The sequence below is a fragment of the Stegostoma tigrinum genome, chromosome 23, assembly GCF_030684315.1.
Source record: "Stegostoma tigrinum isolate sSteTig4 chromosome 23, sSteTig4.hap1, whole genome shotgun sequence".
In the NCBI taxonomy this organism is placed as follows: domain Eukaryota; kingdom Metazoa; phylum Chordata; class Chondrichthyes; order Orectolobiformes; family Stegostomatidae; genus Stegostoma; species Stegostoma tigrinum.
In genome coordinates, this window is record NC_081376.1 from 40,401,781 (window position 1) to 40,413,971 (window position 12,191).

The following is a 12,191-nucleotide window of genomic DNA, read 5'->3' on the forward strand; positions in this document are numbered from 1 at the left end:
CTGTGTTCATCCAGCTCTACACCTTGTTATTTCAGATTCTCCAGCATCTACAGTTCCTACTATCTCTGAAATTATTTCTCAGTTATTGGTTTTCAGCAAACAGTCAAATCTCTTATTTCTTTGGCCTTTTTAGCCATGGGTTCTATTCTATCAATGTTACTTAAACCTATGTCCTGCTTTCCAAGACTGATTTTTAAAAAAATTCTAATTCATTTTTTCACTTTATTTCTATTCTCTCTCCTTCAACATTTATTTACTTTTCCATTACATTTTCAATGCCTCTAAATCTATACTTTCAAATGTTGTGTTGAAATTCATTTTGATACATCTACTTTCAAATTAATTACAATACTTTGAGACATTATACAGAACAGACTGATTTAATAACAATTCCAAATGTTGGTCCGGTAAGATCTTTTTGAAGCTGGGAATGTGGTATTAATAAACTTGTCATGTGTTTAGCAACAACCTGAAACGAGATGGTAACTTATTAAACAACAGGGTCAGAAGTTAGAGATATGAAACCACCCAATTAGTCATTTCCTCATAAATATGATCTTAAAAGATCAGGGAATTCTAATACTTGAAAAAAATAAATCTCATAACAAAACTTCTTGTCGTTCTTTAAAAATAACCTTATGATTGGTTTTGCAGATATGACTATTGTGTGAGGTTATTATTAAATGTCATCTTAGTTTTGAGTCCAGTTTCTAGAGATGAACAGGAGGACTGCAATTAACTTCACTTAATAACAGCAGTAATTTATTGTTACTTTTTTAATAAAATACATAAAATATATGAAGTCTCTGTAAGCCAGTGCCGTTTAAATTACATAAATTATAAAAAGAAATAAATCATACAAGTTTAGGACAAATTTCATTTTTGGTTCCATACACAGTTGTCTTGATCTCTTAAGTGGCCATAGGATGCTGCCACATGCCATAACCACCAAAGCAGTCCCTGAAGCTGCAACACCAAGGAAGCATGCTGAACCAGCCGCTGCCACCACTGACCGGACCCAGATGTCACTTCTGCTAAAGCTAACTCATTGCTGCTAATATTCCAGCCATTGCCATAACCAGGAAACTGTTCCAGCTCTTGAGGACCCCATCATAATTTCCGAGAACCAACTGACTTTCCAAATTAACTGCTGCAGACACTGCCAAAGCATCAGAAGAGAAGAGCGGACCCCAATTCATCGACACTGAAACGGTTGCTCAAGCCAAGACCATCATGGCCACAAGGAATGGGCTGGATCCAGCCCTCAACACTTCCCCACACCCTCTCTCCACCACCACAGCCACAGAAAGAAGTATAGATGAACTTGACTGAAAAGCAAAATGAAGAAAAATAAAATTTTAATAATAGGATGCAGTTGGTCATGCAGGAGGGATCGGATGGGCTGGGAGCCCGAACACCACCTACCCTGCCACCCCTGTCTTAGAATACTGAAGGAATTGAGAGTGGAATTGCTGTGAAACTATCAATCAGCTTTCAATCTTCCAGAGGACTGGAGAATTGCAAGTATAACACTTTCAGTCAAAAAATTTTGCCAGACTAAGCCCAAAAATTAAAGAACAATCAATTTAACTTCAATGGTGGGAAAACTTCTTGAAAAAGATATTCAGTATAGAATGCAGTCACATGAAAAATGTGAGTTGATTAGGACAGCCAGCGTGGATTTCTTAAGATAAAATCACGTTTAACTTGGAGCTTCTTGAAATGAGAAATGACACATTACTGTTAATGCGGCGTACATGGAACTCCAAAGGTGCTTGATCCATGCCATACAGCAGACCTGGGAGCAAATGTAGAGCTTATGGAATAAACAGAACTGTAGCAACAAGGATGCAGCACAGTAATGGTTGATAAATACTTTTCAAGCTGGAGGGAGGCTTGAAGTGAAAACTAACAGAGGTTGGGAGGGGGTTAATATTTTTTGGTAACTTTAATGATTGAGAACTTGGTGTGCAGGGGATAATTTCCAATGACACAAAACTTGGAAACCTTGCAAACTTTGAGGAGAATAGTATGAAACTATAAAGGGGCACTGACAAGTTGGCATAGTGGACAGGTAAATGTCAGGCAATGCTCAATGTAGAGAAGTGCGAGGTGATACGTTTTGGTCAAAATAACATGGAGATATAATATAAAACAAAGGGCACCATTTTAAAGAGTGTGCAGAAGCAGAGCTGTGCGTGTATGTGAGCAAAACTCGTCACATGTAGCAGGGCAAGTATAGTGAGTAGTTAAAAAGCATGTAACGTTCTCGACTATATCGATAGTGGCACTGAGTACAAGAGCAGGAGGTTACACTGAACGGTATAAGGCACTAATTATACCTCAGTTGTGCACAGTTTTGGCGACCACATTCTTGAAGGATATGAATACAACGTGCGGAAAGTGGAAGAGATTCATCTGAATGGTTCCAGGGATGAGAAGTTGACACTCTTCTCCTTATAGAGAGGATTAAGAAGAGATCTAATAGAAGTTTTCAAAATCACCCTCTCATTAGAGGATCAAGAATGTGAAATCACAGATACTAAGACAATTTGCAAAAGGAGCAAATATGATATCAGAAAAAAGTTCTCACAAAGCAGAGAGTTACGGACCGGACCCACACTGTCTAGTAGTGTGGTGGAGCCAGGAGTATGGCACTAAATCAAAGGCTCATCCAGTGTAACAATTTTGTAATTCTGTGTCTATCAGGCATGGTGCATTCTAAAGATAGTCAACTCTCACTTATTTTGGGAGATGCATCAAGCAATATTCACAACTTTTGGCTTTGGAAATTAATAAGACATTTGATTGACATGTTTAAAATGATGCAATGACGGAAACATGCTAATTGGGACTCTCAGACTAGGAGATGTATAAGATTAAGTGTAAGATGATATGACAAAGGGGTGGAAAGACTTCTTTCCCATAAAACTGTCAGCCTGTAGAACAATCTAAGACAGTTATAAAGTGTAGCATATTTGTAATTCTGAGGAAGGGTCACCAGACCCAAAATGTTAAGTCTGATTTTTTTCTTCACAGATGCTGCCAGATCTGCTGAGCTTTTGCAGTAACTTCTATTTTTGAGCATTTTGCATTTCTTGCTCACAGTACACAGACATCCTGACTGGATGACTGTTTTTATTGCTCATCCCTAACTGTCCATGAGATAACATGACCATAGCCTTACCAGACCATAGCACTGCTCTCTCATTAGAGAGATGACGAGTGGTGGTTTACCCTGAGGCTTACCACGCCTCGGGCGAGAGATAAACGTTGAAAAGGAGAATCCAACGTGGTAACCTCAACTAGGGCAGGAATTGAACCTCACTGTTGTATCACCTTGCATTACAAACCAGCTGTCCAGCCACGTGACCAGAAGGTGGTGGTGAGCTGGTTTTGGAACCGCTACAGTCTTTAGGGTGTGGGACATCCACAGTTCTATTGGGAAGGGCGTTCCAGCATTTCATCCTGTGACAGGGAAAATGTCAACATTTAAGAGCTAATGGTTGAAGGAAAGAGAAATAAAGGGATGATGTGGATATATCAAATATATAGTATAATCATCCACATATATAATAATCTAAATCCCAACATAGATAGTTTGTTTTCATGTTACAAATTCTGTACAATTCCATATCGTGATCTTCTGCTCTGTTGGGCCAAATTTTTTCCTTGGTCAATACTGCTGTAGCTTGCCCAGCCTTACACATGCTCTAGCCTGTTTCAGACTTGGTTGGTTGTTTGACAAATAACTTATTTCAGAACCAGTAATTCAAGTTAAGTCCAAACCCAGCAGTGACCTTGAACTTCCAGAATCTGTTCCTTTGCACTTTACAAGAGCTACAACAGCTCTCCATCTAGGTTGGTGAGAAATTAATCCCAGCTTCCCACCAAAAAATAAATAACCCTACATAATGGAAGCTATGAGCTTGCTAATACAGGAAGTCCCTGGTTTGCAAGTGCGTTCTGTTCTTGAGTCCACTCACATGTCGATTTGTATGCAAGTTGGAACAGCATGCAGGGCGATATTAAGCAGCCATTCATAAGTACAGAAAATGTTCTGTTGTCAGGTGTTTAAAATTATGCCCCTGTATGGGATCGTAAGTGCCAACCTTTGTAAATTGGATGCTCGTAAATCATGGACTCCTGTGTTATTCTTGTTTACCAAGGGCAAACAGATGGATTAATTTTCCGAACTGATAAATGAAATGAGTTTGCATTAAAAAATATTTTGTACACTTATGTTCTAGAGGTTTTGTGAGTTGCAGATTGTTTGTTTAACTTTTAGCGAAGTGAAAATGATAACTAGGTTTGGTGGTATCAATATTCACAGCTAGTAAAGCAGACAAGGCCTTTAGAAATTTAGCAAAACTTAGCCGAGACGTAATTCAAAACTGCTGAGGTATAGCGACCATTCTGTTGCGAACCGTTGATCATTACTTAAATTTTCAGGTTCTGAGTTCTGATTATTAATCCTTCAATGTAGTCATCATCATAAGAAGTACACAGGTCTTGCACATCTTCAACTCAGCCTGCACCCAACAAAATGCATAATAGCCCAAATTTAATAAAACCAGCATGATGTATACTAAAGCAGTATACAGTATAAGCAATTTGAGGTTTGCTATAATCATCGACCATTTGGAACTCCCTAAGGAGTAAACAAGCAGGAAATCAGTCACACGTATGTATTATTCTTAAAACTTCTCATTTTTCCTGTTTAAGGGATTTTAAATATCAGTGTATATGTAAAATTAAGTGGCATTCTCAAGCAGCTTTTAACACATCAGAATTAATTTTGAAAAGACTATTAAAGAATCATTGCAAAATGACAGTGACATTTCTTACCATGTCCTCCCACAAAATGGTGCAGTTTGCCAAAGGAATCTGCCAAGTTCATATTCGGGTTCCTTCTGCCCGCAGTGATGGGTGTATTACTGCTACTGTTGCCTTTTAGTTTTGGTGTGCAGCTACTTCTACTAGTCACGGGTGGAACAATTGTTGGATAGTTCATGCCTCCATGGTGTGTAATGCCAGTCATTAGTTTAACATTAGTTGTAGTGGAAGACTTGTATGTCATCTGTGGGCCTTCAAAGTGGCAGTCAGCATGGTAAATGCTGCGAACCGACTCAGTACCTGAAGAAGGACTCTGATGGTTTAATGCAGATGAAGGAAGCATTAGCTTACTTCCAGAATGCAATGATTTCATCTCCATATCACAAAGTTGCGGACTGCCCTGGTGTGCCTTTGAATTATCATTGCTGATATGGTAATGATGATGATGATGATGATGATGATGATGAATTAAATGATGGATTGACCTTACACGACCTTTATTCCGCCATTTCCTTTCTTGACCATTTGAACTGTTTGGGGTGACCTTTTTGCATTGTTTATTCTGCCAAATGTTGTAAAGGCGCAGTGTCCGCCGCTTCACTTTCCTGAAAAGGTGGCAAATGTATTTAAGGAGCTCTTCATAGAGGCTTCCAGGCTCAGAGAAACTGGCAATTGTGCTATCGTTTGAAAGAAAGCGGGCTCGCTGCTCCTGCATTAACTGGTTCTCACGTTGCTTTGTTTCTGAAAACTGAGTTGCTATGACAACCAGGCACAAGTTAATCATGAAGAATGAACCAACCTAAAGAAATTTTTTTAAAGACATAAATAAACAACATCAATTTTTTATTCACAAAGACAGCAAAAGCATTCATTTTTCTGTGCTGGCAATCACTCCAATTGTGTTCATTAAATCATCTTGTTTTGTTGCAACCAAGGCATTAAGAAAATAACCCATTTCAGATTCAAGGGAGAATTAATATCTCAGAATTTCCACAATCTTACTTCATAATAAATATTGTATGAAGTACTATATTAAGCTGATATTTTAAAATCGACATAACTGAAAGAAAGCAACTCCTAACACTTCTTAATGGTTGTGGGAGAAACAGTTGTCCAATATCTGGAATGCTGCCTTTCGAACAAATTCCTCATCAATAGGCCTGAGAAGAAACTTTATAAAGGAAATGTTTTTTCCAATGCAACAGCTCCACAGGACAAATACAGAGCATTAATTTTCTGACCAAATTAAACACAAAAGTTGAAGCTCATCTATTGTCTCATTTCTGCCGAAATGACATCAAATATTAATTTTCTGTTTGGCTTTTCAGGTGGCCAGACAAAATTGTGGTACAGCAATGTAAATTACTTGTAGATAAATGCCTGATTTCTCTGTTGGCAGATGTCCTAACTAAGCACTGAGCGAGGACCAAGATAATAAAATGTCAGGCTGAATGAACACAGCAGGCCAAGCAGCATCTCAGGAGCACAAAAGCTGACGTTTCGGGCCTAGACCCTTCATCAGAGAGGGTCTAGGCCCGAAACGTCAGCTTTTGTGCTCCTGAGATGCTGCTTGGCCTGCTGTGTTCATCCAGCCTCACATTTTATTATCTTGGAATTCTCCAGCATCTGCAGTTCCCATTATCACTGAGCGAGGACCAACTGCCATTCAAAAACATTTGCCATCTCAGCTTTCCTGTGCTGTCCATCTCAAAGGGCACCAATGCTGTCTTAAAAGCACAAGCTAACAGCTTGGCTCTTGTTATTCAAACTGGTGTTACAATTACTTACTTCAGAATGTTGCTTTTAAACTTAATCTCTGCTCACTATGATAGATCCTCTCAACTTGTTTTGCCTTGCTGCATATTTGGAGACATAGAAGTACCCTTGATAAATACTAAAGAAATTGCTTGGCCTTCTTCAGGTTATAACTCAGGAATGCTCCTTGCCATCCTCAAACCCCAATCATGCAAGGATTCCATCTCACGTTGAATGAAAATGAAAAAACCTCTTAGCCAAATTTGCACTCATATTTCCACATTATCTGCACACAAAAATTAGTTTTTCCTGTTTGTATACATTCAACATGCCAAACAGACAGTGGAAAAATATGTGCCAAAATCTATCAAATGTTTAACACAATAGCATGGTGCTGCCCTTTTAATGGATATTCCAGGCCCATCTGTCTGTCCCAGAGTCCTTTCTAAGTGAATTCCCACTGTCAAGACTGCCAAGTTCATACTGCTGGTCTGTGATCATTTTATGAAGGGATCATGGATGGCCCTTCTACAGGTTGCAAATGGTCGGCCACTATAGGAACTGTTTGGCCCAACCTGGTTTTTGATTCTTGGATTGTCGTTGTGCATTATGGTGGAGAAGTAGTATGGAGCTTCTGATACAAAAGAGAGAGAAACATCTTTGCCAAACCCACTTCTATACAGATTATACTTCAAGCCTCTTATCACCATTCATTTGAATCTGCAGCCGCATAGCCTTTGTGGCATTAATGACATTGTCATTGCCTGGCAAGCTCATCAAGTTATCATGCCCAATGCTGCAGGATAAGGCCTGATGGCAACTGCTTAAGCACTGCATTACAGATGACACTCAAATTCTATTCAAGGCTGTCTGCAGGTTATGCTTGATGGCACTTAGCATTTCATTCCCATGGCTACAAGACTCCTCCATGCTTGCTGGCAATCCTCCAATAATCCCAACAATTTATCGTCAAACTGTTTTCTTCCCTTGAAATCTGGGCCTGACCTTAACAGCTAGGCAGAAAGATGCACCATCCTTGAGCAAGGTTCCCTGGTCCTTCTCTTCCAGCTGATTCTGCTAGTGTTCAGCAGCGCTCTGACTTACTTTTGTGGTTCCTCTACTGAAGTACCCATTTCTGAACTAGTGAGTGAAAAAGGTGCAAAACAATTTACAACATGCACTATTAGATACGTCGGTACTACTACTATTATGATTCTGTATTATTATGATACATTTCTGTCAACATTGTTCATTAATTAAACTTCTATTTGATCTATCAAATCAAATAAATAAGTTTGTTTTATCTTTTATCCATATGCTATAAAAATCATCTAAATTTTCTAGTCCACTGTCTAATTTGAAAATGCATCCCAATAAGTAAAATTTTAGCGATTGCATATTGTGGTATTCACCATTAAAGGAAAACATTCAAATTTAAGCTCTTAAAATACACATACTTACTATTATAAGCAGTATAAAATATATAAAATTGTAAAAAGAATGTGCATCCATAACATAATACATGATGTCTACCCATCCTTCCAGGGTAATAACCTGAGGAGAAAGCAAACAAATATTATATTCATATAACTTATTTTGAATGGTAATAACCAAGAAATTATTTCAAGATGTATAAACCAGTGATAACGTTTCCTATTAAATAACATCTGATGACTTTAAGTATTGGGTAATTAAGCATCTCTGTCTTCACTCAAAGTTGTAACTGATTTTACTAAATGAATGTACATATACAATTTTTCACATTTATTATTTGAAGACTTTCATCAAAATGAAGTAATCTAAAGATCTAATCTATATTTCTCATCCTTTCTTTTTTAAAAGAGAGCATTTTTACTCTGGGATCAATAGTAGTATTTTAGGTTCTAGCCAGATAGAATTCAGTTTAGACTCCTGCCAGATGATAATTTTAAACATATTGTTTTAGAGAGGGTTCTGCGCAGGCCTAATTATATCCATGGCCAGACTTCCATCTCACCATTTGTTAATTATTGTTCATTCAAGGGATGCAGGTGCCTCTGGCTAGCATCAGCATTTCTGGCCCGTTCCTGGGGATGACCCTCTTGAGGTACAGTGGTGGTGACTCTAAAGCTGGGCTGAGATGCCTGTGTTCAAGTCGTTCCTGTTCCAGCGGTAAATAATAACATCTCTGAACAGGCGGATTATAAAAATAGGTTAAATAACTAAAACAAACTGGCCATTCTTAATTGCAGTGAGTCTGGAGTCACATCTCGACCAGACCAGGTAAGGATAGCAGGTCTAAAAGGACATTAATGAATCAGATCGGTTTTAATAATTGATAATGGTTACATGGTTAACCTGAGGAAGGGTCACCCGACTCGAAACATTAACTCTGTTTTGTTCTTTACAGATGCTGCCACGCCTGCTGAGCTTTTCCAGCAACTTTGTTTTTGTTCCGATTAACAGCATCCGCAGTTCTTTCGGTTTACGGTCAACCTTAGACTACTTTCTTGTTTCAGATTTTTATTCAATTTGAATTTCACCATTTGCCATGTTGAATTTGAGCCTGTGTCCCCAGAACATTAACCTGGGATCTTGAATTAATAGTCCAGTGACATGACTGCATAATGAGTAACACCAACTTGGATTTACACTCTATAGGATGGTCAACAAAAGAAGAGTGAAACTACCCTCTCCAAGTTCATTTATGATTCTTCACAAAGACTGTAAACACATTCGCAATGGCAGAGGATGGCTGCATATCTGACACCACCAACAGTCTTTTTTTTGTAAATTGCAGCCTTTTAGGCAGACCTCTAGCTTTGATTACCTTGAATTTTGCTTTAAAGAAGGTCTTTAAACAGTTTCTTAAACCTTTCCTTTGACAGATGTTAAGCTAACTAGCTTGAAGTTTTCTGCTTTCTGTCTCCCCATCTTTTGAATAAAGGAGTTGCACTCACTATTTTCTGATCTAATGGAATCTTCCCCAAATCTAGGGTATTTTGGAAAATTAACACCAACACGAACTATGTCACAAGCAACTTTTTTTAAGACCTGAAAATGAAATTTGTCAGGCCATAGCTCTAATAATTTACGGGTGATTGGAATTTTCCTGTATTAATCCGTTTCTTCCAACTCCTGACTTACAGCTACTTCTGGGATTCACTCATATCCTCTACAGCGAAAACTGATGCAAAATACTTGTTCTTTCACTTGCCGTGTCCTTATTTTCCATTAATTCCCCAAAGTCACTTTTTAAAGGACCAATGATCACTTTGTTAATTTTTCTTTTTTAAAGATCTGTAATAGAAATTATCAAGAAAACAAAAAAAGTTTTATCTTTGAATGTTTCTCTTTACCATGTATATAATTAATAACAATGGGGAAAATGTTCTATTTGGTAGACAGTGAATCAGAACAATGAGGCCTTTTGCTTTCTAATTGCTATAGGAAGGTTGTGTATCAAACGAACAGATACAGTGACCAACTAATGGTTAAAGCATGGAAACACATATTATGAAAATCTTAGGAAAACATCTAACCATAATTGGCAACCTTAAGACATCAGAAGGAGCCTGATAACAAGCCCTCCATGTAACATACAGAGGGACTGAAGCTCCTCCTATGATACCTCATCAATTGAACTTCACCACCATCCTTCTCTGGTTCTTCCACGAAAGCGATGTACAGGAGAATTCCCATGTGGAAACCTCATGTTGAATAAATTGTTACCACCAGAGCTCATTGACAGACAGTTGACTGAAAATTAGAAGAGTCTACAAATCAGATAAATTAATTGCAAAATTATCACCTAATGAATGTTTTTTAACATTACACTCTTATCTTCTACATTGGTTGGTTACCGTTGTCTGCACATGTTTTTTGGGGGACACAAAGCAGAATAAATGAGGTTTGGAACAGATAATGTCATTCAGTCAATACTGCCTGGCCTACTACTGCAGTAATATTCAATTCTGAGCCCCACCTCTGCAGAGTTCTAACAGACAATTCTCAAATGGGAAGGTTTGAGGAGCTTGTGATTTTGCCTCTCAGGTTTCCTGGTCATGTAGAACGTTCAATGCAGAGACATTCATGTGCCAACGTGCAGTTAAGTGATTTGCTAAGGTCATAGGTGTTTGCAGTATTGGTGGCTGGACTCCACAATGTAATGGAGGAGAGTTTAGAAGGTTAGAGCTGGGTACAGATCAAGGGGCCTAAATATCAGAGTCAGATGTGAAATTGGAGATATTGGAAGTGGCAGTAACTTAAGTGACTAATTTTGAGGAAGGGTCAGCGGACCCAAAACGTTAACTCTGTTTTCTCCTTCACAGATGCTGCCGGACCTGCTGAGCTTTTCCAGCAACTTTGTTTTTGTTCTTGATTTACAGCATTTGCAGTTCTTTTGGTTTTTATTTAGTATGTAACTCACTGCCACATCTCCTCCAGGCATGCCCACCTTGAAGAAGTTCTGCTCCTCTCTCCAACGGGATTTCCGTTCCCATCTTTCTTCTTGCACACCAACATTAATTTCGCTATTGCTCCTGGTGTTTGACCAAGTATTTGCTAAAACACGTTTCCACAGCGGTATCACATTCCTCAGTGACTGCGTCCAGCTCAGATCCACCCCATGTGGATTCCAACTGAAGTTTCATCCCTCATGTTTTGAATCCTCCCAGGATCACAAATATCTCCACGATGTTCAACGTTCTACAGACAGCTGCTCTCGCCGCATCCTGAGATCCCCACTCAGTGCCATGTGGCGCCACATGCATACACTCAACCCCTCTCTCCAACAGCATCGCAACGTGCTGGCTCAGGGCTGCAACACTCCGCAGTTCCACTTCATCCTCCAGCTCATTCATCGTGAAACTTTTTATTTTCCTTTCAGGCATCAAGGCCCACAAGGTGCAACAACTCAAAAATACCCATGACCCTCTGGAACCTACCTCTCCTCCCCTTCCCTCTGACTCTATCCCCTCCCCCAACACCCCCACCCCCTGTCGGTTATTCACCATCCCTCCTAACCTTCCGTTCTCCAATGCTGAATGCTGTGTACTCAGCAAAGGCCTCAGCTTTATCCTTCTGCGTCGACGCCGGACTATTCTTCCGCTGTCTTCACTGCCATACTCATTTCTTTGGACAAGAGTCCTCTCCCCGTCCCACAGACCCCTTTGCCTAACTTCAACATTCTCCCTCCACCTGGACCCCTCCCTCCGGCCTTTTACTTGCACTCAATCTTTTCATTGAGAACTGTCAACGTGACGTTAGTCACCGCAATTTCACTGTCCCTCTGCACAAACCCAACCTGAACTGACTGCACTCCGTGCACTCAGATCTAACACTGACTTTGTCATCAAGCCTGCCAAAAAGGGTGGTGCTATTGTCTGGCACACTGACCTCTATCTTGCAGAGGCTGAGCACTAGCTGTCAGATTCCTCCTCCTACCTTCCCCTGGACCATGACTGCACCATGGAACATCAGGCCATTGTATCCACTATGGTTATGGATCTCATTTCATCCGATGATCTCCCCCATCCCCTTCCAAGCTAATAGGCCCCCAACCCTGCATAGCTGGTTTCCACATCCTGCCAAAAATCAACAAACAGGGCTGTCCAAGTAGA

General features: G+C 39.5%; 1 protein-coding gene across 1 annotated transcript in view; it reads right to left on the reverse strand.

Moving 5' to 3' along the window:
• Positions 1-12,191, reverse strand: part of cacna1ha (calcium channel, voltage-dependent, T type, alpha 1H subunit a) — a 286,474-nt gene that overhangs the window by 167,314 nt on the left and 106,969 nt on the right. The window contains exons 6-7 of the mRNA XM_059654094.1: positions 8,053-8,145; positions 4,849-5,635 (exon numbers count right to left, since the gene is read on the reverse strand). Coding sequence (XP_059510077.1) covers positions 4,849-5,635; positions 8,053-8,145 — 880 coding nt within the window. The remainder of the gene's footprint in view (positions 1-4,848; positions 5,636-8,052; positions 8,146-12,191) is intronic.